Below are 26,994 nucleotides of genomic sequence, written 5' to 3'. Positions count from 1 at the left end.
TGGTTTTATTTATTGTTCCTACAAAACTCTGAATGAGCAATCGCTGTCGGTTCCTACAGAATTCGCATTCAAACAAATCACAAAACGACAAACATTTGAGTAAACCCTTTCTTCCATGTGTCCAACACTGTGCTGTACTCCGCTTTGCAAATTGCACCATTCCCTTCAACAACTTCATTCAACATACCAACTTCAACGCGCAAAGTTTCACTCCCACAACACAACAAAAACACACTCTCTCTCTCCTCGTATATTTTAGTATAACAGTATTGTATTGTACATATACTCCTATACCAAATTTCTCTGATCTCCAAGCACGACCCAGACACAAATTAAAAAAAAAACAGGTCTGACATCAGCTTACTCACACAACCTCCTCTTCATTACTACCGATTAATCATACTTAACATCTTGTAATTTTTATTGCCCCGCGACTTTCCCATTTATCACCTCATTTTCTGATGACAAAAGTTACATCTTTGGAAACAACCAAGAGAAGAGCCAACGAGATCGAGGACCTTCTGCTTCTGCCTTTTCCTTCTTCCTGGGGTGCTGCCACCTGCTACACTCTTTCTCTCCCAAAAATCAAACCTTAATTTCTGCGATATTTGTTGGATCCAACTTCAAGGGCCGGCTACCCTTGTCCAATTGGGTCTAATCATTTGAGTTCTTCGGTTAACGTGAATTTCGGTCAGAGACCCAATCATCAGAGCCGGTTGGTGGTGGGTAAGTGAGAAAAAGGAGAATAAAAAGAAAGTTTGTAGGTTGACCGGTAGATAAGAGCAAAGGAGAGTGGAAACCCTAGAAGAAAAATAAGGAACCCATACAAGAAAAGCGATCAAAAACCGAAACTTTCTCTGTGAGGGTAAATGCCCTTTAGATTTTTTTCCGTCTGAAAAATCCTAGAGCTGTTTTAAGGTTCCCATGCCGGTTGACTTGGACAATGTTTCCACGGCTTCAGGGGAAGCTAGCGTGTCTTCCTCTGGCAATCAGACAGTGCCCCCAAAACCGACGACAAAGAAGAAGCGAAACCTTCCAGGAATGCCAGGTACAGTAAAAGATTTCATCAAGCATCACCATGTTGTGTTGTTTTCTTAATTTTTTTTGTTTGTGGGGTTATTCAGATCCGGATGCTGAGGTGATTGCTCTGTCTCCGAAGACCCTGATGGCGACGAACCGGTTCGTGTGTGAAATATGCAACAAGGGGTTTCAGAGGGACCAGAACCTTCAGCTTCATCGGAGGGGTCACAATCTGCCGTGGAAGCTGAGGCAGAGGTCGAGCAAGGAGGTGAGGAAGAGGGTGTACGTGTGTCCCGAACCGACGTGCGTTCACCACGATCCTTCTAGAGCTTTGGGGGATCTCACGGGGATTAAGAAGCACTTCTGCAGAAAACACGGCGAGAAGAAGTGGAAATGCGACAAGTGCTCCAAGAAATACGCGGTTCAATCCGATTGGAAGGCTCACTCCAAGATTTGCGGTACCCGAGAGTATAAATGCGATTGTGGTACCCTCTTCTCAAGGTCTTAACTCTTTTTGCCTTTCACTCTTTGTCATACTGTTACCAAAGTTTTTATTTGGGGATTTGGGGTTTGTGAAAGTTTTGTTATTTTTGAAGGAGGGATAGCTTCATCACGCATAGGGCTTTTTGTGATGCGTTGGCAGAGGAAAGTGCGAGATCTCAGCCTCAGACTGCTGCAAAGGCTAGTTCCGAGTCGGATTCGAAGGCTGTGACCGGTGATTCGTCGCCTCCCGCAGCTGCGGCTGCGGCTACGCCTCCACCGCCTTCTGCACCGCCAGCTAGTTCTAAGTCAAACAGTGTTGTCGTATCGTCGTCTGTTTTGCAGACACCAAATCCAGGTAGATAATATCCGAATCTGGAAAACATTGAAATCTACTCGGTCGTTTCTTTTGTCGCGTTGGATACGGTTAAAACTAGACCAACACAGCATTTTTGTTGTTTCTGTGAGTGGTGTTTTTCTTTTTTTTTCTCTCTCTGTGATCCTGAAGCTTACTGGTTTTTGTCTGCTATCGTCCTTTGTTTTCATCTGCGATTGGGTGTTTGTATATATTCATAACATCAGAGTAAGTGAAATGGGATTCGGAGAGCTAATTAAGTAATAAAATTATGTATGTAATTGACTATTGGAAGTATAAAAATAAATTATTGAAAAGGTGTTCTTTGGAACTGTGGGTGTAAACTATGCATTTGTGGACAAAGAAACTCATAAAAGATTCAAAAGCTAAAAGGAGAAAGAAAAGCTTTGTTTTTTGGGGGTGGAAGGGGGAGTGGATTTGAGAAAGGAAACCATTATTTGTTCTTTTCTTTTCAACTTTAACATAAAAGTAAAGACTCAAACTTTACAAGTCTTTGCATCGTTAGTGGCTGCTTCTTCACTCCTTAATTATTATCAATATCATTCTCATTATTAATATTACTACTACTTTTCCCCTGTTTTTATCCCAGAGTTGCCAGAAAATTCCCCACAAGTCATAGAAGAACCGCAGGCCAATCCTGCTGTGAGTGGAAGCTGTAGCGGCACCAGTACCAGTACCAGCACAACTAGCTCAACAAGCAACAGCAATGGTGCTGCTAGCAGCAGTGTCTTTGCAAGCCTGTTTGCTTCATCAACAGCATCCGCAACTGCGAGCCTCCAATCTCAAACACCAGCATTCACTGACCTAATCAGGGCCATGGGGCATCCAGATCATCCAGCAGACCTCTCACGGCCTTCATCTTCGGAGCCCATTTCTCTGTGCCTTGCTACCAATCACGGGTCATCCATTTTTGGAACAGGATTGCAGGAGTGCCGTCAATATGCCCCACCGCCACAGCCAGCCATGTCTGCTACTGCTTTGCTGCAAAAAGCCGCCCAAATGGGTGCAGCTGCTACAAATGCCTCTTTTCTTCGTGGATTAGGCATAGTGTCTTCTGCGTCAACCTCATCAGGTCAGCAAGATAGTTTACAATGGGGTCAGCAGCCAGGGGAACCGGAGGGTGCCTCAGTTCCTGCAGGTCTTGGACTCGGGCTTCCCTGTGACGGCAGCTCTGGACTAAAGGAGTTGATGATGGGGACTCCCTCTGTGTTTGGTCCAAAGCAGACCACCCTTGATTTTCTCGGGCTGGGAATGGCCGCTGGGGGCAACCCCGGTGGAGGCTTATCGGCACTCATCACTTCAATTGGTGGCAGTCTGGATGTTACTGCTGCAGCAGCAGCAGCAGCATCCTTTGGTAATGGAGAATTCCCTGGCAAGGATATTGGGAGGAGTACTTGATATTTTGGGTTCAAGGAGCCAAGAACAATATTTTTCAGGGCGAGAAGTTCTGGTTTGTACAGTTATATGGTGCCTTGTACAATGTGAAGTTGCAGTTCAATTGGGGGAGGATTAGTAAGATGTAGTAATGCTCATATTGAGCAGTGCCACAAGCAGTGCGCTTAAAGGGTCCTCTGGGATTATCTGATGCATCTAATGTGAGGGGAAAAGAATGTATATTTATTATTATATTAAACAAAAGGCACGGAGAGCCTTCTTTCCATGAGTAATGGCACGAGTTACAATAATATGTTTGCTATGGACCACTGGATCTGATGAATTAAGATGTTGTGCAAAAGGTTGAAATTGATGTTGGGTTGGTGCATATACAAGACTACTACTAGAGATCTTTTTGCTTCTTGGCCATCTACAGTTTTGAATTGATCAAGCTGTGAATTAATTCCGATGTTGGATGATTTGTTTGGTCCATAGCTGTAGCTTGTAGACATAAATCAGGAAACTTTGATGTTTTCTTTTACTGTTAGCAGTAAATGGTTAGTTGAATATTTATCGCGAATATGCAATGTCATTATGTTGTGAAGGAGTGTATTCCATTGAAGTTCAAAATTTTCCCCATGAATCAAATTCCACGTTATTCTTGCTCCTTGGCTGTAATTGCAACTTTTGTCTATTAAAGATTATAATGGCGTCAATTCCCTGGGAATAAAAAGAGGGAAGAAGGTAAAGAAAAGAACTTGCGGATGTAATAAATATCAGCATGAAGAAACCTATGCAGATTCATGTCATCTAGCCCCAGTAAGGTGGTGGCTTTTAAGTTTTACTTTTGGTCAAAGTCATTGAGCTGCATTCATTGACAAAAAAGTACGGCGAACCTTTGTTTCATTTTACCTTGATTTGTCGTTTTCTGTTTTCCTTTTCACCTCTTCATATGTGCTGCCTTTCTATATTGGTATTTGGGACAAATTACGAGCAGGCCTGTGGATTTATCCGATTGACAGGTTAAAAAGCGCTTGAGAACTTGTAACCACGTAGAGACCAAACATGGTCCTATGATTTGATAATAACAGTGACATGGATGTTTAGGTCTCATGATCTCTATTCATTAGTCTCCAAGGCTATATATCCTGAAAAGCTAGAACAACCACGTTTCCTTCAGATTGTAACAGTCATTTGCAGGTATTCAACAGAACAGTAACATGAGATAAGTCGCAGCTAGAGAAAGTTAGGCTCAGGAATTCAAGTAATTGTCTTGTAGCAGCAAACTAGATAGAATAATTGAATGGATTAGTTTTTATCATTGGAGGATCCATCAAATTTTAAGAAATAATTGATGGATTATTAACTATGTAGAAAATTAAGTGAACAAATTTAACGTAATTGTTTTTATTTTTTATTTTTTCAATAGATATGATTAAGGAATTCACTTGGAAATAAAGATAGATAACTACTAAATAATTGTTTTGTCAACTTAATTATGCCACATTTATAAGTTTCAACAAAGAATAATATTTGTTTTATTACAATTTATTTTAACCAATGAATTATATTCTTAAGAATATTATAAAAGTGTTTGTTTCCTAACACAGGAAGGAAATAAAGGAATAAGAAGGTTTGAAAAATCAGATATTTGTGTTTGGATTACCAAGATGATTTGAGGGGAAGTGAGCTGATAAATTTGAAGAGATGGAAAAAAGATTATAGTTTTGTTTAGGTTAAAGAAAAAAACGGTGTAATTTGATACGAAAGTCAGTAGATATGATGTGATGAGTGTTCTAAATTAAAAATGTTTTATTTTGGAAAATAAAAATAAAAGATTACAAATTTTCTCATAATCATAAAATTAAATAAAATGTGAGTAGTTGTTGTTTATAAAAAATATTATTCTTAATATTAATATTAGTTATTATTATTTATTAAAATTAGTATTAATATTTTAATTATTATTAATATAATTATTATTCATTTTATTACTATTATTATTAATATTATAATCATTATGATTATTAAGTTATATTATTAGTGTTATTATAAAATTATGTTAGTATAATGAAATGTTACTTTATATATAAAAAAAATTAAGAATTATAGGATTATATTGAAATAAAATAAGTGAGGTTTATATTCCATTTAAATAGAATCAATTTTTTAACACCACAAAGAATCAATTTCAATCCCTCTTTAAACATTTAGAATTGATTCTTACAGCTTCTCTTTAACATTCACAAATACATCTTCACACACCTACTTAAATAATAACATCCCACGAAACAAAAATATAAATAATGAAAAACTTAAAACTTTTTACTTATAGCTTCTATAATAAATTAAATTAAAAAGAAACTCACTAATAGGGTTGTAATATTAATGTATAAATGAGAAACATGATAAGTTAAATGAGATACATCATTCATTAGTGATTAGGTTTAAACAAAATGTAATAAAATATTTATTTTTATTACAATATAATAAATATTTAAATAAAATATAATAATAAATAAATAAAATTTTATTTTTTATATTTTATATTCTGTGAAGTCATTTATTTTAATATCTGGTGATTAATTTATGAAAAACTTTAAATTCAATCAATTAAATAGTAAATTATTTTTATTATATTTTAATTTTTCAAATTGGTGTGCCAACAAAATTTAGATATTTTTTGTAATTTGTTATTTAAACAGATTTAATTTTATTTTTTTATTTCATAAAATAATTACTTCATAATTAGTTATCTTTTCATCTCTATTCATATTCATTCTCATTAAATTTTCATTAAGAACATTTTTCTACTTTATTATTTAATCAATTTAATATATATAAATAAATAAATATATATATATATATATAAATATTAATATATATATATATATATATATATTAATATATATATATATTATCACAACAATTTAATCAATTACAATTTTTTATTCATTTTCTTTCACTTTATCTTCATTTAAACTATTTCATTCTTTATTCTTTTATTTTTCATTTATTTTTAATTTATCATTTATTTGATAGACTTTTTTATATTTTGATTAGTACCTAATTATTTAATTTTAATTATAGTTTAACATACTTAATTGAAATTTCAAAAGCATTTTTCAATATTAGAATAAGAATAAATCTTAAACCCTAAATCGAATAAATAAGGTTAAATATTTGCAGTTGACTTTCGTATTTGTTTAAATATCTTAAATAAGTTTTCATATGATTAGTTTAATGTCTTTATTTTTTAAAATGTATAGAAATTAGGTTATTTTTATTATTTTATATTAACAACGATAAATATGTCGGTTTGTGATTTTTTATTTTAATTTTTTATGAAATTTTTTTATGTGTTAAGTGAGTATTATGTAATTTATTTTCTTAATCTCAATTTGATTTTTATATTTATTATTTTATTTTAATTTAATTTATTTTTTTTTAAAAATAATTTAATTTTGTTTATTTTCAAGTTAAAATCAAATTTAATTTTTTATATGAATGTTATGATAATATTTTTATAAAAATTGATGTTTTATTAAATATTTTTAATTTTATTTAAATTTATATTTTACATTAAATTTTATTTTAAGATCTTAAACATATTATTTTAAGTTATTTTAAAATTTTACATTAAAATTTATAAATTATTATTTTAAACCAACTCTAGTTTGTATATAAATTATTGATATATAATGTTAGATAAATATTTGAAATATAAATTTAAAAATTTATATACAATTATTTGAAATATATACTCAAATAAAAAAAAATTAAAATTTGATGTAATAAAATGTCAACATAAATATATTTAAAATTTTAAAATAAATTTTATTGTAAAATATAAATTTAAATAAATTTAATTTTATTAAAAATATTTAATAACAATATCAATTTTAATAAAAATATTATTATAATATTTATATAAAATTTGAATTTAGTTTGAATAGACAAAATTATTCAATTTAAAAAATAAATTAAAATTAAATTGAATCAAAATAATAAATACAAGACTAAATTAAAATTTAGCCAATAACTTCACATTCATAAATAAGTTTTAAATTTTTAAAAAACAATTAGAAAAACAAATAAAAAATCACATTAAAAAACATGATAATATTTAATATTATGAATATATAATTAACGAAAAATTTCTTATTGTTACCATCTTAAAAAATAAGGATCCATAGTGTTTTTGTTTTAAAAAAAAAAAACAGGTAACTGTTTTTCCTTTATTCTGGAGGAAATAAAAAAAAATTAAAAAGAAGAAGAAATGAGTGGAATTTGATAGCGTTAAACTTAAAACTGTGTCCCTACACATTTTAGGTTTTTGTGGAGTTGGGCACAAGTGACATCCACAATGGAAGACTAAAGCGCCATTTCGTAAGCTGTAAGAATCAATTTAATTCTTCAAACTTAGTCTTTACATTTTTATGCATTCTTCCTTTTGTCTCAATCAATTTGATTTTACTCTCTCATTATTGCTGAACCCTTCACTTTGTGTATTGTCTTTTGGTCCGATTATTTAGTACCTGTTCTTTACAATCTGGTTGGGTGAATCATTCCATGAAGTTGGAAACTTTGAATAATATTTGTTCAAATTTCCATGTTTCAGAATCTGGGTGTGATTCATTTCTTCCAAAGCAAGGTTTAGTGGGAAGCGAAAAAAGGAATGCTATTTTTTAATTCAAATCACAGGCAAAGATCCACGCTCTTCTTCAAGGGGGAAACTGAATTAAGGTTGTTTTGTACAAGGGATTAAGATGATTCCTGGCATTTTCTCAAGGCCGAATGCTACCATTTATTGTTGCATCCGGGAAGCATTGACTAGGCAACAAGGGATACCGGCATCCTTGTATAGAAGTTCAGGCTTGTCTCTTTGTTCACTGTATTCAACTTTCTTTTTGCCCGGTTCAACTCATTGCTCCTCAAGCCACACGCTTATCAAAAAATCAATGACTACTGCCTCCCATTGCAATGCTGTGCTGGGAGGTGTTTGTGTTAATGGTTTAATCTCAGGTTGTGGTAGTGTGCTAGACTTCACAAAGCCTGCTGTTGTGTACTTAAAAGACAAAACATTTAAAGGCTGCGTAAGGGGTAGCGGGAATCTAAGGAGACCACAACCTTCGTTTGGTTCTTTGAGTTTTGGTAGTTCTACTTTTGATGGTAATTGGAGGATCCGGGATTCCAGTTTGCTTCATGGATCATGGCTCAAGAGTTTCTCTACCTCTACTTCTGCTTGCCCATCAGCTGGGGTTGCTCGTGCTGTCTCTTTTGATGGCAGCCCTCCCGATGAACAGCTTGCAAATTCCTCTTTTTCACCTGACGAGTACGTGATCATGTTCTTTTTATTCTGAATTCTGTTTCTGCGTGAATTACTTTTAAATAACATAATGTGATATCAAATTCATTTCCATGAATGAAGCTTGGCAAGAGTCAAATTTTGCTAATAGGTTGTTAGTAGAAGATTATACTTACAAAATTATCTATATTTCTGACAGCTGATACTTATCTAGAGTATTGGGGATTATTAATTTCAGAACTACTGTTGGTGGCAAGACCTTGAAGATGTTGTCAGGATCATGTTATCTACCGCATCCGGATAAGGAGGAGACAGGAGGAGAGGATGCTCATTTTATTTGCGCAGATGAACATGCAATTGGTGTTGCTGATGGTGTAGGTGGCTGGGCTGACGTTGGTGTTAATTCAGGACTGTTTTCCCGGGAACTTATATCCAATTCAGTGAGAGCAATTCAAGAGGAGCCCCAAGGTTCTTTTAATCCAACAAGGGTGTTAGAGAAGGCTCATTCAAATACAAAGGCTAAGGGTTCATCAACAGCTTGTATTGTTGCCCTTACTGATAAGGTATTCAATTTTCTCATTCTGAACTTTGTAAAGAAGAATAGTCTTGTCCTCTTGTGAGTGAACTTAAACATCACCCATGCTTTATGCCTACTGAATATTAGTTTTTTAGCTTTCTTCTCATATGCATCAACATTAAAGTTTTCTACAATTTTACCTGTCCGGTATAATGGAAATTGTTGTCTGGTATAATGCATTATGCCAGCAATTATCCTGTATAGAAATGCGTGTCATTTGAAGTAATATTGAGTACAGTACCAAATCGGGCTGAAGATTACAATAACTTTCCTATTGAACACGTCTCCCACCAAGCTATTTTAAAGTCAAAAGATAAGTTGCTTCAGCTTATAAATGGACTTAAAAGCATGGGACTTCTAACCAGCTTTTTCTTTATTATTTGGTGCGTTCTGCTCTGCAATAATAATAGCATACATATGATCATGTTTGCAGATGCTTATTCTTAAATATTCCATAAACAGCTCTTAAGTCTCAAGTTCTTATATACAATGTCCAATTGGTGTTTTAGCTGCCACTTGATGGACTGAAATTATTGTTACTAGTAAATTTGGTGGAGTAGATTTTTGAGCTGGTATAAAAGGACAATGTAACAAACTGATTTATTTTCATTCTTGGTTGTTGGTTTCTTGGTCCAGGGACTACATGCTATTAATTTGGGCGACAGTGGATTTATTGTGGTTAGAGATGGATGCACTATTTTCCAGTCCCCTGTTCAACAACATGACTTCAATTTCACATATCAGTTGGAGAGTGGCAATGGAGGCGATCTACCGAGCTCTGCGGAGGTAAAGTACACTCACCAACATTGTTAATGAGATTTTATTTTATTTGGCTTTGCTTTCACGTCCAGCAGGGACATTAAAGGCTTATTTGTCTCCCTACTAATACTTGATACGATTCATGGTACAGGGGTGAAAATTGTGTAGTTATTTTTGTGCAAATATTTCTTGGGGAGACTTGGGGCATGCTGGTAGGAAAGGTGAATTATGGAGAGGTGTGAAAATTGAGAGATTTTGATTTTTGTTAAACAGTACTTGGTAGAAAGGGTGAAAAATGAAAATAAGATGCATCCTATTCACATTTTCCCTACAGTGGTCGATTATAAGATGATCTGCATTTCATGTTTTTCGCAGCTCTGATTTTATTTATTCCACATCCACCTATACAAAGCAAATACATTGTCTGATAGATCATTTTTTCGTTTCTCCCTTCAATGTGGTGGTAGTATTATTCCTTAAGATGCCTAACGAAAGATGAAGTTTGATGTTCTTCTCTTAATTATGTGACTTTATGAAAGTAAAAGAAATTCAGCATATCGTTTTGCTAATGTATTCAGGTTTTTACCATACCCGTTGCTTCTGGAGATGTAGTCATTGCTGGAACAGATGGCTTATTTGACAATCTGTACAATAGTGAGATCACTGCAGTTGTTGTACATGCAATTAGGGCTGGACTAGAGCCCCAAGTAACTGCTCAGAAGATAGCAGCACTGGCTCGTCAGCGAGCGCTGGACCCGAGCAGGCCGACACCATTTTCTACTGCTGCTCAGGAGGCGGGCTTCCGTTATTATGGTGGCAAACTTGATGACATAACTGTTGTTGTCTCATACATATCTGGCTCACTTACCGAGTGAGTTTTTAGCCATTTTTGTTCTACGTGGCCATTCACTTTTCAAACTGAATGAACTCCTATTTGTATTCTCAAACCTGAGTTGCTCTGCTACCCTGGTAAATCTTGTTACTACAAAAGGGTCATTGCGGCTTTACTTCCTTTCTTTGTATACAGTAAGAATTTGGAAAAGACAACTCAATTGCTTTCCTTTTTTTCCTCCACGAAATTGTCAATTAAATATTATGGACTGAACAAGAAAACCTATGCACAGAATTTAGTGAATTGAGCTTGAGCAGGGTGCAAAGTATGGTACTTTTCTTTTGGTTTATTTATTAAGTGCTAGTTGGGGCACATGCAACTGTTGTTCCTTGGTCATGCTTTGTGGTGGAGAATGAAATGTAGTAGTATTGTGTTCCATTGTTTAAAATTGTCAAAATGATTATGAGATATAATAGAAGCTAATGAAAGTTATTCTATCTCATTCATTATTTATCTTTAATTTTCTATTTCCTTTTGACAGAATGAAATGTGTATAAAATAAGGATGATATATAATAGAAACTAGTGCAACTAATATCTCTTTACATTTATTTTTGTTTGTTCCTAACTTAAGAGGAATATGTTGAAATTTTGTTTTATTTATGATAACCTCTTAATAATGAAATAGAAATTATATTTCATCATTTCAGCTCACTTCTTTCAATTTTGTTTTTATCTATCTATTCTCTTCCCATTGATCCAAATGTAACTTGAGAGTGTAACGCAAACTTGCTCAATATTTCGAAAGCGCATTTAAAACAAAATCTGATAAATATGTGTAAGAAATAGTTATAACATTGTTAAAATTAAACTATAGAAAAAACTCAAAATAAAGATTCCACAGGGCAGTTAACATTAATATCTTATCTATAAATAGCTATGATAGATTTTGTTATACAATTATATGAATAACATATTGTAATGCTTAAAAAGTTGTTAGGGTTATTTTATAAATCTATACACATGTCTGAAGGAGCACGCCTCCATTTAGAGAAAGTAAACTTATTCATATCATCATCAACATGCTTCATGAAACATTGGTCTTGGTCTTCAACTTTGCAACAAGGCATAAAACACAAACGGATGCTAAAGGGAACAAAGACAAAAACAAAAAAGCTCTTATTGTAATACATAGGAGGAGCTAGAGCCCAAGACTCAAGACGAAATCAAAGGTTTCTGACTTTCAAAGCTCTCCTTCCTTCAAAGTGATCAGGATCACTCTCATGCTCTCTTTTTTTCTCCCTTTCTTCTTGTTGTCTTTTGGCTTGTTCTTGCTCCTGTTCTGCTACTTCTTCTTCTCCTGATCCTTTCCCCTTCTCTCTCCTCGGTCTCTCCCACCATGTCGGATCTTCTTCTTCTTTTCCTTCGCTTTGTTCCTCCTCCTGTCGCTTCTTTTCTCTCTTTTCCTGCTCTCTTCTAGCTTGTTCTTGCTCCTGTTCTGCTACTTCTTCTTCTTCTGATCCTTTCCCCTTCTCTCTCCTCGGTCTCTCCCACCATGTCGGATCTTCTTCTTCTTTTCCTTCGCTTTGTTCCTCCTCTTGTCTCTTCATTTCCCTCTTTTCTTGCTCTTTCTTGGCTTCTTCTGCTTCTTCTCCCTTTTCTTTCTCTCTTTTCTTTTCCCTCTTCTCCTGTTGCCTTTTAGCTTCTTCTTCCTCCCTCTCCCTCTCTTCTTCCCTTTCCCTTTTTTTCTCTCTCCCACCTTCTTCTTGCTCCCTCTCTTCCTCCTCCTCACGCTTCTTTTCCCTCTCTTCTTGTTGTTTTTTGGCTTCCTCTTCCTCTCTCTCCCTCTTTCTCTCTCTCTTCCTGTCTTCCTCCTCCTCTTCTCTTTTTCTCTCCTCCTCCTCTTCTCTTTTTCTCTCCTCCTCCTCTTCTCTTTTTCTCTCCTCCTCCTCTTCTCTTTTTCTCTCCTCCTCCTCTCTCTTCCTCTCCCTTTCTTCCTCCTTCATTGTACTCTCCTCTTCCTCTGCGCAGGTAGAGCACGCGAAAATGATGGAATCTCTGGGAGAACGCCGAAGTTCGTCAACGGTTCTGTCACTCACACCCAAAGAGGTAGCCAGTATATGCTTGTCCAGATTGTGAAGCACAGATCCCTTTCCCGTCAAAAATTGAGGATGGTTGTCCTTCGCTGAAGTGCTGAAGCCCAGAAAAACAAACGGTTCATCGTTGAATGCCATCTGAGCCATTGAATGAAACCTAGGCACCAGAAAAGCATCACCCGCGTTAACCTTAAACCTCATGCTTTGCCTTTCTGTATCACCTTCATTGCTGCTTCCGTTTACCACTCGGACCATGCCTTTCCCTTCTACTGCCACTGCCAACTCTGATGCCTTCCGGTTCCAATGAGGCCCCAGTATTGATCCCTTCAATTTTATAGATTGGAAATTAATTTCATACAACTTCATAAGCATGCACAATAATAAAAACCAGTTCCACCGGTTTGTAAAAACTGTTCGTTCCAAAACCGGATAAGAACCGAGCGTGTTTACGTAGTTTTGTCCTAGTTATAATCGCTAACCTCGTTCAAATACACCATAAGAAATCCAATGTTCGTTCGCTTCAATGACTTTAGTTGCGTTTTGGATATTGCTACGCTCCTACCATAACGATTTTTGAAGTCAGGTTCATGATCAAGGATGTTGTATTTTTCGAGAGCGTTGGACCCAACACCCACAATTTTTTTAAGAAATGAAGCCTCCAGTGTCGTGACAATATTCGTCTTCTTTGAATCCGCATGCACTATAGCTGGGGTATTTTTCTTGTTGATGATTTCTTCTATCAAATCATATGGTACCTTCAAAATTCATAATTTGTAATTTTGTCGTTACTACACAACAATCCCTATAAAAGGCAGTTCTATTACGATTACGTACTTCCACAGTTGCACAGTGTTTGGCTAAAGCAATACCTTTAAAGCTGATTGCATGATTTTCTTATCAAAGCCCTTGACCAGTTGGTCGATTCTTGAGTAAGCACCGATCGATGGATTCTGCATTCGTGGTTAACAATTAACACGAATAACAGCAAACAAACCTTAACTTTCCGTGTAAGCTCAATGAAAAAGAATACATGTGTAGCACTTACGTAAGTATTGTCTTCTGTATTGGTTAACATTGCATAGATCCTCAGTTTCCTTCTCTCAGCCTCTAAGTCGCTCTGTATATAGAAAACAGATCCTTCATTGAGATTACAGACATCTCCTTCGCGTAAAGGGATCGTGCCAGTATCATCATCATGTGCCCAAGTCAGCTTTCCACTCCCTGAAGCCACAGTGTGATTAGAGTGTTGACATTAATTTGGATTAGATAAGCAGTATATAGCAAAAAATGGAAGAAAACCTTGCATACTATGTGAATATAATGTAGACAATTAAAAGGTATACACCTGTATGAACATAAAAGACCATATCTGAATGTAGAAGCACAGGAAGAAATAGCGAGTTTGGCTCCAATGTGATGAACTGAAGATGGTAAGGAAGTTTATCTGGTTCTTCCTTGATGTCAAGGGCGGTTATCTGTCCGAACTCAGTGGCAAGTAATGTCCTTCTCTGATCCTTCGTCACCACAGGTCCCTCTTGAGGCTCGCCATGGTGACCTTCACTTGATGCCTTCACCCCACACAGGGAAATGGAAAGGAAGAAGATCAAGATCCAAGATAATGCCAAAGCTTTTCTTTGAGGCTCCATCGTTAACATAATGAGGGACTTTGGATGGAAACTATGATTACACAGTTAGCAAAGGTGGCTCTATATAGAACAAGGTGGCTAGTATTTTGAGGTACGTGTCTTGTTTTTCAGACACGTCACGCACTTTTATACAGATGGCAGTTTCTTAGGTATGTCTCTCTGCATCGCAAAATTCCAAACACTCCAGAATGATCACTACGAATCTATGATAATTCTTATTATATTTTTTATATTTATTTTTATTAAGTTAGTGTAATATTTAATTATTAAAATTTAGTTTCAAATCAACGTCAAAGATAAAATTTGGGTAAAACCACTATTTTCCTACTTAAATAGTCATAACTTTGAATATAACCCAGCAATGAAAATAATGTCTTAAGCATTTGCCCACTTCTATTTTAATAATATAATTATAAATTAATAATTCTATTTGAAACATATTACGATATTAATATAATTACGTATAAAATAATCGCTTTCTCATTATAAGTTCTCTGGTATTTTCTCTCCTATCTTCTTTTTTTTCTACTATAACCGTAATTTGCAATTTTACATGTGAGAATTTTACATTTAAACTAGTCCATTTGTTTTTTCTTCTTGTTTTTTTTAAAACAAAAAAAAATGTTTGATAAAATATTTTTCGAACATACATATATTTTTAAAATTTAAAACACAAATAAGAACATATTTGAGTTGTTTTAGTTTTTACGTTTTATTTTTTTAACTTCTGTTCTGTTCTTTCTTATAGCGTCTCATTTTATTTCCTAAATTTTATTCTTTAAAAACTCATTTTTAGAAACTGTTTCATAAAATAGTTTAAAAGAATGAAACGAATTCCCAAAACAATTATTCGAGTTTATAATACGGTAAAAATAAAATATTATTGTTATCCGTGTGATAAAACTAAATTATAAGAGTGAAAAAATTTTAAACTTTGGTTTTATTCAACACAAAAAATATTATTTTCGAGTTTGTAAGAAGGAAAGTTGTGTAATGTGTTTTTGAATTTGTGATTGGAAAATTGTCAATTAATAAAATAGAGTATATTTTATTAATTATCATATATTTATTATTTAAAGTTAGTTGTGGTGAGATAAAAAAATTTGTGTATATGATTTTGTGGTATGTTAAATTTAATTATTTGACTGTGAAATATAAAATCTGTAAAAAAAATAAAAATAAACTAAAGAAAAATAAAAAAGATATGATATTAAATAAGCTTGGTGGTATGTACGTTCTCACGTGTCTTGTTTAGTTTTCTCGTGTGCTTTTGTTAAACAAAAAGAAGTGGGCTTCAGCCCGCGAGAACGTGAGAGAAGACGAGAGAGTCTGAGAAACCAGGAGAGTGAGAACGAAACCCTAATCCTCTTCAATTTTTTTCTCCTTTTTCGGACCAAACCCTAGAAATCGAGAGGAATGTGGGTTGAGGGGAGACCAAGGCTAGATTTATTTCGGGAATGGTAACGCAAGGGAAGAGAAAAAGAGTTATGACGCTAGAATGACCGTGAGGAGGCGCGAAAGGGATCCTAGGTAAGGGCATACAGAGTTTTCGAGTGGAAGTGAGGGTGAGTCCGGTATTTAAGGATTGGGAGGTAGGAGGAGTGAAATAACACACCATCATTCCTATTTGAGTGAAAAACAGAGTGAGGATTGAGAGAGAACGCGAGACGCGACGAGAAAGGGGAGGGAACGTTAGGAAGCTGGCTCCAGTAAGAAAGGAAGGATTGGATAAGGTATGGAGAGTTAACCTGTGTTGCTTTCAAATCCTGGTTTGTATGTATGAGATGTAATGTCATTTGTGCTGGTTGATTATGGTAAATTTGATGTGATGATTTCGATGAGTGGATGTTGTATTTGCTCTTCTTTTTGGTGCAATGGTAATGCTAGGACCATAGGTGTTGTATGTGTGCTGGACTGAATGGAATTAATCTCTCTGGGAGCATGTGCTTGCTATTGAAATGTGTAATATTATCTCTGGTTTGAAAACATTATTTGTTATACTGATCGTACCACTTTAGTCATTATCTACTAGAGTTGAATTCTTGTTGTAGTGCTGTCCAGTTGTCTTTTGGTTGCTGTAAATAATCCTGTTTGGCCTATGCGGTGCTACTGCCATTTTTTTCTCTGTTTTATATGATAATTATTTACATGGATTAAGTTATTAGAATATTGTTTTAAAAAGGAAGAAACTTGTTTTTTTTTATTGGAATTGTTTAATATTTTAATCAAGTTGTAGGAATCTTTTTCTTTGGGGTTAAAGTAATGAAAATTGGTTTGGACCGTTTAAATAATAATTCTGGTAGGGGGCTGTGTCTTGTCAGTGGTGCTAATTGTTGAATGTAAAACTAGTTGGTAGCATGGTGTCGTGAAAGCAACAGGTGCCAGTGTTCTTGTGAGATGTTAAGTATGAGTCATTGATTTAAAAAGGTGGGTGTTCATTGCTGCCTTGTGGTTTTCATTGCTATCTTGCACTATTTTAAGCTGATTAAAAAGTGATGAATCCCTGCTGTTCTGCGCTATTAACATACGTTAATTTATTGCTGTTTTTACACTGTTTTAATTACTGTTTCTACACCAGAAAACTTTGCTATTACAAAATCTATATATAACACTCTGTTGTTTGCTGTCAAAGAGGCTTGCTGTTTGCTGTTATAAAATCTATATAAATTACTTAAATTTGCCAAAAAGACTTGCTGTTTCAGAATTCTGTATTTTTTGCAACTGCTGTATTGCTGTCGTGTGTTATCTGTTTGCATAGAATCCGGCTGTTATATGAATTTAATCAATATGAGAAATAGCTAATATGATGCTATCAGATGTGGCAGTCCAATTAGATTGTATAATGATTAATGTTTACGACTGCTAGAGTAAATCATAGACTTTTAAAGACTTGTGTGATGTTGCTTAAGTATTAAAATTGTTAATACTGCTGTGTAATGATTATAAGTCTTTTGAATATACTTCTTGATGTTGTGATTATTGGACTATGTGAGATGATGAGATAGCTGGATTTGCTTGGATATGTGTGTACAATTGTTGTTGCATGTATTTTGATGTCTTAGAGTTATTGTTGGACCAAGAAGTTGTAGGATTGTTTGAGTGTTGGACTTGTGATGAATATAATTTGGTGTTGCCATAGGTTACTGTTAGAATATTGGTTTATGGGTGAGTGTGTATGAGCTGTGTGAGTGTGTATGAGTGTGTATGAGTTGTGTGTGAGTTGTATTAAGTGGGTTACAACTAGAGAGCACTCTCTCTAGTTGTATAAATGTAAGCTTAAGAGTAGAAATGAAATAAGTCTTTGAGAAACATTTTTTCTCTCTTTTAGATCTCAAGTTGGTATCAGAGCGGGTTCATCCTGCTCTGGTTTCCGTGTGTTGTTCACCAGCACGGTCACTGCTGGTCGCACCTGTCCGGTGCCGTTCGTCGTTGTCTGCGGCTGTCTCGCCACTATTTGCAGCTGTCAACTGCAATTTCAAGTTTTTCAACTTGGCCGCCATCCTGGTATCTGTCCGCTACTGTCTGCCGCTATCCGCCGCCCGCCGCCGACCGCCGCCGTCCGCCGCCACTGTTCCGCCCGGCGACCACTGGATCTGGTTCGCCTCTTCACGCGACAGCCAACCATGCCGGTGGGTTCGCCTGATTCTCCTCCACGCTCCGTCACGCGCCACCTCTTTGCGCGCTGCGAATAGGCGCGTGCTGTCCACGCGCCGCCCTCTGCTCACCAGAAAGTTTCCGCGCCACCTCCATAGCCGTCGCCCTCAGCTCCTCTGTCCATTTTGACCCTCAAAATCTTACTTTGGTGGGTCCAGAAGCTCCCTTTTAAGAAAACCTTAAGAAACCCTCTAGGGTTTTCTGGTCCTTCACGGATTTTCTGATTCCCTCTCCTGTTTTTATCAAAGAATGGCATCTGGAAGTGTTCTTTCTTTCTCTGGAAGTCCTTCAATCACTTCCGAAAAGCTAAATGGAAAGAATTATATGTCTTGGTCTGCTGCTGTAGAAATGTGGTTCCTTGGTCAAGGACGTTATGACCACCTTGAGCAGGATGGGAGTCAAGTACCTTCTGACATAGCTGAACAATGGAAACAAGCTGATTTTCAATTGTGTGCCCTCTTGTGGCAATCTGTGGAACCCCGACTTTTGATATCTCTTAGAGCCTTCAAGACATGTCACACTTTTTGGAAGAAAGCTCAAAGCATTTATGCTAATGATATTCAACGTCTCTATGATACCGCAAACAAGCTCGCCTGTCTCAAAATGACAGACCATGATATGGTCTCCTTCATGACTGAAGCCCAAGCAGCTGTGGAAGAATTGAGAATGTTCTTGGAAGTGGAATCTTCGGAAGATATCAAAAAGAAGCTTGACAAGTATTATATGGTGATGATCCTCCGTGCTTTGCATCCAGATTTGAATCACATCAGAGATCAACTTCTGACAAGTCATGAAGTCCCTTCTATGGAAGCCTTAACCACACGTCTTCTTCGTGTTCCTGTGCCTTAGTCTCAAGAAGCTCATGAAACAATAGCACCATCTCTCATGGTTGCCACGCGAGGAAGAGGAGGACGTGGAACTAGAGGAGGAGGACGTGGAGGTCGGGGAAATCAACAGTGCTCTTACTGTAAGAGGATGGGTCACATCCGAGAAAACTGCTACTCCTTGCATGGCTTTCCTTCAAAAACTGCCAATATATCTCAGGCTGAAACTTCCACTTCCAACTCCAAGTTTACTGAGGAAGAGTATCAAGAGTATCTGCGCTTAAAGTCTAACAGCTTGGCACAATCATCTCAGTCCTCAAGTACGTCCACAGCTTGCATTTCTCAATCCATGGCAGGTCCAAATTCATGGGTAATTGACTCGGGTGCTTCTGATCACATTTCTGGTAATACCTCATTGTTCTCAAATCTTTCCCTTCAAGAAAAACCTCATTTCATTACCCTTGCAAATGGCTCTAAAACTTGTTCAAAGGGAGTCGGTCAAGTTTCCCTGTCTCCTTCTCTAACTCTGAAATCCGTTCTTTTTGTACCTAATGTCCATTCAATTTAATTTCCCTAAGTCAGTTAACCAAAATACTAAATTGTTCAATAACGTTTGATTCAAAATCTTTTGTTATACAGGAGCGTGGCTCGGGGAGACAGATTGGAGAAGGATATGAAGCTGGAGGTTTATACCATTTTGGATTTCGTCCACGGGTATCTTGTGTTGCTGCTCTTCCCCCTAAAGTGTTACATGATCGGTTTGGCCATCCTAACTTGTCAAAATTAAAAAAGATGTGTCCTGAACTTAGTGGTCTTCAGACCTTAGAATGTGAGTCCTGTCAACTAGGAAAACATGTTAGATCTGTCTTCCCTAAAAGATCTCAATCAATGTGTACTTCTAGTTTTTCTATTATTCATTCTGATGTCTGGGGACCTAGTCGCGTCTCTTCTTTTGGTTTTCGGTATTTTGTTACCTTTATTGATGAGTATTCTAGATGTACTTGGGTTTATCTGATGAAAGATCGCTCTGAATTGTTAACCATTTTCACATCCTTTTTGAATGAAATCAAGAACCAATTTGGTCAAGTAATTAAAGTCTTAAGAAGTGATAACGCTAAAGAGTATTTCTCATCAACTTTTTCTTCACTTCTTAGCTCCCATGGTATTTTACATCAGTCCACTTGTGTTCAAAGAAGGTCACATCCTCCACCAAGTACTCCCTTTTCCAGTGGTTGAGTCTAATATCTCCAATACCTCTGTCAATCCAAGTCATACCCAAGGTCCTCCCGAACCTTCCTCTCCACATACTGATATCCTTGGATACAGTACCCCGATGGATAATCCTCTTCCAGAAAATGGTGGATCTCCTTCTTCAGATTCTTCTCCATCACCATCTCCTGTCACGCCTCCTGGTGAAGATGATTCTGGTTGGCCCATTGCTCTCAGAAAAGGTACTCGTTCCACTCGAAACCCTCATCCCATTTATAATTTTCTTAGTTATCACAGAGTGTCGCCCTCTTTTTATTCACTTTTATCCTCAGTATCTTCTGTGGTTATTCCTAAAAGTGTGAAAGAAGCACTTGATCATCCTGGATGGCGACAAGCAATGATTGAAGAAATGCAGGCTCTTGACCACAGTCATACTTGGGAGCTTGTGCCACTTCCCCCAGGCAAAAAGGCTGTTGGTTGTCGATGGGTATATGCAATTAAAGTCGGTCCTAATGGTGACATTGATAGACTCAAAGCTCGACTGGTTGCAAAAGGGTACACTCAGGTTTATGGTCTTGATTATTGTGATACCTTTTCTCCCGTGGCAAAGATGACTACCATTCGATTGTTCTTTGCAATGGCAGCCATTCGTCATTGGCAACTTCATCAATTGGATATCAAAAATGCCTTTCTCCATGGTGATCTTGAGGAAGAAGTTTATATGGAGCAACCTCCTGGGTTTGTTGCTCAGGGGGAGTCTGGTATGGTTTGTAAATTGAACCGATCTCTATATGGGCTCAAGCAATCACCACGTGCATGGTTTGGAAAGTTTAGCTCCATTGTTCAAAAATTTGGGCTAAAACGCAGTGAAGCAGATCATTCAGTCTTTTATTATCATTCGTCTCCAGGGAAATGTGTTTACTTGATAGTATATGTTGATGATATAGTTATTACAGGAAATGATACTGCTGGAATAACTCAATTGAAGGAGTATTTGTGTAGACATTTCCAAACCAAGGATCTTGGGAGCCTCAAATACTTCCTAGGCATTGAAGTAGCTCAATCAAAAGATGGAGTTGTAATCTCCCAAAGGAAGTATGCTCTGGATATTTTGCAAGAAACAGGCATGATTGATTGTAGACCGGTTGATAGCCCTATGGATCCAAATCAAAAATTAACAACAGAAGAAGGTGAGTTATTCTCCGACCCAGAGAGATATAGGAGGCTAGTTGGAAAACTAATCTATCTTACTATTACAAGGCCGGATCTATCTTTTGCAGTTGGAGTGGTTAGTCAGTTCATGCAAGCTCCATGTGTTGGCCATTGGAATGCTATCATTCGCATTCTAAGGTATCTAAAAAAGGCTCCTGGGCAAGGGCTGTTATACGAAGAAAAAGGAAGCCTTCAGGTATCAGGATATTGTGATGCTGATTGGGCAGGTTCTCCTATTGATAGACGATCTACTACTGGATATTGTGTTTTCCTTGGAGGAAACATTATCTCATGGAAAAGTAAGAAACAAAATGTAGTGGCTCGATCAACAGCTGAAGCTGAATATAGGGCAATGGCTTCATTAACATGTGAACTTATATGGGTGAAGCAGTTCCTTCAAGAACTTAACTTCTGTGACATCCAGAGTATGAAGATGTATTGTGATAACCAAGCTGCTCTTCACATTGCATCAAATCCAGTGTTTCACGAGAGAACCAAACATATAGAAATTGACTGTCATTTTGTTCGGGAAAAATTATTGTCAAAAGAAATATGTACTGAGTTTGTTGGATCAAATGACCAACTTGCAGATATGTTGACTAAGTCATTAAGGGGACCTCGGATTGAGTTTATTTGTTCCAAGCTTGGCACGTACAATTTGTATGCTCCAGCTTGAGGGGGAGTGTTAGAATATTGGTTTATGGGTGAGTGTGTATGAGCTGTGTGAGTGTGTATGAGTGTGTATGAGTTGTGTGTGAGTTGTATTAAGTGGGTTACAACTAGAGAGCACTCTCTCTAGTTGTATAAATGTAAGCTTAAGAGTAGAAATGAAATAAGTCTTTGAGAAACATTTTTTCTCTCTTTTAGATCTCAAGTGTTACAAAATTACTTGTGGGTGTGATGGTTATGGACTTTATCTTAAATAATGATTGTGATAAGTTTCCTTTGATGTTTGGTACAACATTATAAACTGTTAGATGTGATATGCGGCTGTTTGTAGAGATTACATTAATTGCAGATTTTGTATGATATATGTACAAGTATACGAAATTGTTCATGTGTGGTATAAATGATCATAAATCTTTGGATTGGTGCTATATGGCTGTTTTGACATCGCTTTGATTGAATTGATTGCCATATTGGATATCTTTTGCACTCAAGTTATTTATTTAGGTGTGGTGAATTCTTAAGAAAGATAAAGTTAGTAATGTCCAAGTGAGGTTGGTATGGATAGACTATGAGAGTACCCCGGGGTTAGGAAGTGGTCTAGAGAGTTGGGTGTGAAGCCCTTGAGTTTAGGATACTTCTTTCGCCTGTGTGAGGCAGTGGAAAGGGGCACTCTTCAGACTATGAGAGGCAGTAAGCCCTCGAGCCTATGTGATGCAGGGGAGGGGAAGATGTTTAGCCCTATAAATCCGGCTTGATTCTGATTGTTTTGGTGTTTCATGATATGAATTGCTTCCTCTGACTGATTCTATGCTCGAATGGTATTTAGATTGCCATGTTGTGATGTAATGATCTGGTTGTCATGAAATTGGGAATTCTGTTATGAATGTTAATCTCCACTGTCTCGAGTCTTTTGATTTGAGTGTTGTATTATGCATGGTTATGTCCTGGTATGGTATGTATTCTGTGTTCCCTAGTTGTGTCTACAGTAGTCTTGATGCAAGGGTAAGCTAATATGTTTAAGGGCTATATTGGTTGTTATTGTGTGTCAGGATATTGGTGACATAATGTTAGGAAGTTAAAAGTATATGAGAGGAGGAATAAAAGAGGAGGGCCGAACGGTGATGTTGAAGTAAGGTGCGAACGGTGATGTTGAGTGAGGGCCGAATGGTATAAAGTGATAATACGAATGGTGGCTGCAAGGGAGGAGGGATTGAAGAGCCGAACGGTATAAAGTGATAATACCGAACGGTAGAGAGTTAATGATAGGGAATTAAATAGCGGGAAAGTTTGTTAGGGGGAGAGAGAGTATAAATAAAGGCTGAGTTGGCTGAGGAGGGGATCAAATATTTGTTTTGGGTTTAGACTGGACCATTTGGCCAGTGGAGGAAGGGAGGGCTTCCTTGGGGGAACATTTACTTGTATTTTCTTTATTATATACATTACAGATTCAATAATATACTTACACATACTTTCATCTTTTGCTGTTTCTAGTATTATTGTGAGAAGAGTGTGTTCTGTTTGGTCTCCTGAACAAAAGAACCTAACACAATCTGTAAATGAATGGACTGTATACGTTTGAAATTCTTTCTTCTGTTTTTATGGTGCACTATTTGTTTTCTTAGTTAGAACGCTGGCGAAAGTGAAAATTTACATTTCTACACTTTGCAATATTACTCTATTGTTTTGTTTCATTTCTAGCATTGACATTGGTTTCGTTTTCTTTTTTTATCTTTTCCGGGTTTGATTATTGCCTCTGTTGGATGATTTAATTCTATTCTTCGTTCAATTTAGGTGGCTTGTAGATTTTGAGAGTTGCTTTCACTTAATACTAGTTGAAGGGAGCTGAATACTGAATACAGACAGATGGTAAATTACGGATACTTTATAATGATAATTCACTTCATTCTTTTTTTCCATTACCAACTGATTGATATGTTAATTTGTTGTTTTAAATTTGATCATCTCGGTATCCATCAAGCATGCCTATCCTTTTGCTATGTTTATTCTTTAATTTGGTGATGCTGTTAACTATATGCTTGGTGCAATTCATGAACAGGTTCACATGGCAGCATCTGTAAGGGGGGTTCATAAACTTGTATCCTCCTCCCGGATTGAAAAACTGCTTTTCCTTTCACGTTCCAAACAGCATCTGCCACCGTGGGTTGAGATTGTGCGCCATTTTAGCTTTACTGATGATTTCAGTGGCAGACGCAAATATGCTACTGGGGAACGTGATGATTTTCTTCGTCAACAGCCAGACTCAAGCTTTGAAGACAATGGTAGCAACCGAAACCATGAGGCATATAATGTTGAACAGGGATTGTCAGATTCAATTCCAAGTAGACCTTTGAGAAGTAGGAAGCCAATTAATCAACCTCCTCCACGTTTTCGAGAATCAGGGAGAGTTTCCATTCCTCCAAGATTTGATGATAGCCATGGTGCGCCTGGTGCTTTGGACAACTCAAATAAATCTTCCAAAATTGATCTTGCATTTCAGGGCACGAATGGGGCAGAAACAAATAGGGACCTGGGGCAATCAGGAGACAGTTTCCTTGACAAATTCAAGCTTGCTTTTGATGACAAAACAGTGAATCAGTCAGAGGTTGCAGCAAGCATGCAATCTGAAGAAGCAAAGTGGTCAGATTCCAATTCAAAGGCTCAAGAGCCTGTGCCACAAGATGCCGATGAGATATTCAAGAAGATGAAGGAGACGGGCCTTATCCCTAATGCTGTGGCTATGCTCGATGGTCTATGTAAAGATGGTCTGGTTCAAGAAGCCTTGAAACTTTTTGGTTTGATGCGGGAGAAGGGAACCATTCCAGAGATTGTCATATACACAGCAGTAGTGGAGGGATACACAAAGGTCGACAAGGCTGATGATGCGAAAAGGATTTTCAGGAAAATGCAGAGTAGTGGCATTTCTCCCAATGCTTTCAGTTACACAGTCCTTATACAAGGACTCTACAAGTGTAGAAGATTACAGGATGCTTTTGAATTTTGTGTAGAGATGTTAGAAGCGGGCCACTCACCAAATGTGACAACTTTTGTAGGCCTGGTGGATGGTTTCTGCAAGGAAAAAGGGGTTGAAGAAGCTAAGGATGCTATCAAAACATTAACTAAAAAGGGCTTTGCTTTTGATGAGAAATCTGTTAGGCAGTTTTTGGACAAGAAAACACCATTTTCACCCTCTGTTTGGGAGGCGATTTTTGGGAAGAAAGCCCCGCAGAGACCATTTTAACTATGTTTCATACCATGTAAGCTTTTGTCTTAACTCTTCTACTGATTTGTCAGACTGTTTTCTTCCTTTATGTAATATATTGTTATTTTTGGCCTATTAAAATTTGCTAAAAGGGGTTCGACAGGTAGTTGTTTACTTCTTGATAGTAAGCCTCATTTTCGAGTATGAATGTACTTGTCCTAAATTAATTAGTTTTTTAACTGTTAATGATTTCTTCACCACTTCAATAAATTGACATCCCTCAATCTGAAATTCTACTAGCAGTTAACAGAATCTGTTACGGAGATCTAACTGTTTCACAAGACTAAGTAGGATCTGACTCCTATATGGAATGTATACAAGAACCCTTATCAGGTTTCATTTCTCAATCAATTTTCTAGTTCTAGGCTTCTGGGCATGGATCATGACCTTAAGTTCATGGTGATCAGGCATGACTAACTTAGCCCTAATCCTTACCTCAGTTCCTGTGACCCTAACTCGATTGACTCTTGGTTACATCTCATTTTGTTCCTGTGATCTAAGGAGACAGACTTGACCAATTTGTGTTGAATCAAGAAACGCAATAGTGTTTCCTATATGATGCTGTGGCGATTGTGGCGTAATCAAACATTCAACGGAGACAATAGGGATCAGCTTCTGCTCTTGTGGCGGCTCCTTGCTTCACTTTTAGAGTATCTCATTTGTGTAGTTTGTTGCACACTTTTGGTAGCTTTGGGGTAAGATACACTGATACATCATTCTTTCGAATTCCAAAATTTTGTGCTAAGTTCATCAGTTCTAAACTGTAAAAGGCTCCTACTCTGTTTCTGAATGCTTGTTGCGGATCAAGGCTCTGTTTGATTCCTTTGATCTTCGTGGGTTTTCTTGTGTACCTCATTAACATACTGATGTGATCTTCGATGACATTATTGAGGTAGTTTGATGCTTGTTATGACATTCATCAATAGTAGAAGGGAACCTCATTAAAAGCAATCTCTCAAATTCAGTTTCTATTAGTTACCTCTCAAGAAGCAAGTAGTTGGTTTTGTTTAGGTTTTTAAAACTCTTTTGTGACAACTTTATATCGTTGTTATTTCGAATAGGAATGGAAGATGCAAATAAAAACGAGGAATGTAAAATTGTAATTAGAAAAGAAAACAATTTTAAAAAGATTTGGTTTTTATTTTAAGAATTGAAAGCTTTTTTTCAAAACAATATTCTTACAGAATAAGTTTTTACATCCCGTTTTTAAAAATAGAAATGGCTTTAAAATTAAGAAACATACGTTGATTCAAATACTCAATCTAATTGCTAGGATTTGTGTTTGAAGTTATTTTGTAGTACTTTAATATTAGAATCTGTAATTTATATCTTATAAACTATTTTGATTAGTTGGTAGTTAATTTATTTGTTTATTTTGTTCTGTATATATTCATTTATTTTTTTAATGTTTTTATTTACTACTGCTATTATTATCATTTGTTTTTTGGACTATTTTGTATGTTTATTAAATTCAAATTAAAAGAAAGATTGAGTATTACAAATTGAAACAATTAATATTTCGTTAAATAATATTATTGGAGAATTACACAATAAAAACCTACACAAAAAACTAAGTTTAACATTAGTAATTGAAATGGAGAAATAAAAAGAGTTAAACTTGACATTAGGACAACTAGTTTAAATAAAAGTACTTATGTATTCAAATAATATATATATATATATATATATATATATATATA

The 26,994-nt window shown here is 36.2% G+C and overlaps 4 protein-coding genes across 11 annotated transcripts; 3 read left to right on the top strand and 1 right to left on the bottom strand.

Annotated features, from left to right (window-relative positions):
• Positions 1–227: 227 nt before the first annotated feature.
• LOC108335876 (zinc finger protein GAI-ASSOCIATED FACTOR 1) lies at positions 228–3,916 on the top strand. Its single transcript, XM_052869524.1, has 4 exons — positions 228–1,048; positions 1,125–1,521; positions 1,617–1,858; positions 2,466–3,916. The coding sequence occupies exons 1-4, from the start codon at positions 925–927 to the stop codon at positions 3,272–3,274; spliced, it is 1,572 nt and encodes a 523-aa protein (XP_052725484.1). The 5' UTR covers positions 228–924; the 3' UTR covers positions 3,275–3,916.
• A 3,633-nt stretch (positions 3,917–7,549) lies between these two features.
• LOC108334636 (probable protein phosphatase 2C 80) lies at positions 7,550–11,246 on the top strand. Of its 2 annotated transcripts, none has more exons than XM_017570528.2 (5): positions 7,550–7,646; positions 7,872–8,585; positions 8,797–9,121; positions 9,772–9,921; positions 10,473–11,246. In XM_017570528.2, exons 2-5 carry the CDS (start codon positions 8,020–8,022, stop codon positions 10,767–10,769), a joined length of 1,338 nt encoding a protein of 445 aa, XP_017426017.1. In that variant the 5' UTR covers positions 7,550–7,646; positions 7,872–8,019; the 3' UTR covers positions 10,770–11,246. The 2 variants fall into 2 exon arrangements, with proteins under 2 accessions (XP_017426017.1, XP_017426018.1); XM_017570529.2 differs by having other exon boundaries at positions 7,566–7,646; positions 7,786–8,585.
• Positions 11,247–11,771: 525 nt separating this feature from the next.
• LOC108334794 (vicilin-like seed storage protein At2g18540) lies at positions 11,772–14,523 on the bottom strand. Its single transcript, XM_017570727.2, has 5 exons — positions 14,167–14,523; positions 13,867–14,042; positions 13,691–13,771; positions 13,301–13,576; positions 11,772–13,145 (listed from the first exon to the last, which is right to left on the bottom strand). Exons 1-5 carry the CDS (start codon positions 14,474–14,476, stop codon positions 11,952–11,954), a joined length of 2,037 nt encoding a protein of 678 aa, XP_017426216.2. The 5' UTR covers positions 14,477–14,523; the 3' UTR covers positions 11,772–11,951.
• A 1,184-nt stretch (positions 14,524–15,707) lies between these two features.
• LOC108335806 (pentatricopeptide repeat-containing protein At4g38150) lies at positions 15,708–26,241 on the top strand. Of its 7 annotated transcripts, none has more exons than XR_008245576.1 (5): positions 15,729–16,200; positions 23,827–23,901; positions 24,092–25,289; positions 25,538–25,627; positions 25,796–26,241. XR_008245576.1 is itself a non-coding variant. In XM_052869251.1 (4 exons), the coding sequence occupies exons 2-3, from the start codon at positions 23,899–23,901 to the stop codon at positions 25,271–25,273; spliced, it is 1,185 nt and encodes a 394-aa protein (XP_052725211.1). In that variant the 5' UTR covers positions 15,729–16,200; positions 23,827–23,898; the 3' UTR covers positions 25,274–25,289; positions 25,796–26,241. The 7 variants fall into 7 exon arrangements, 4 of the variants coding, with proteins under 4 accessions (XP_017427461.1, XP_052725211.1, XP_052725210.1 ...); XR_008245578.1 differs by having other exon boundaries at positions 25,702–26,241; XR_008245577.1 differs by having other exon boundaries at positions 25,535–25,627.
• The last annotated feature ends 753 nt before the right edge of the window (positions 26,242–26,994 follow it).

This window comes from Vigna angularis, chromosome 10 (assembly GCF_016808095.1).
Source record: "Vigna angularis cultivar LongXiaoDou No.4 chromosome 10, ASM1680809v1, whole genome shotgun sequence".
NCBI lineage: Eukaryota > Viridiplantae > Streptophyta > Magnoliopsida > Fabales > Fabaceae > Vigna > Vigna angularis.
This window is presented reverse-complemented; position numbering and strand designations above follow the sequence as displayed.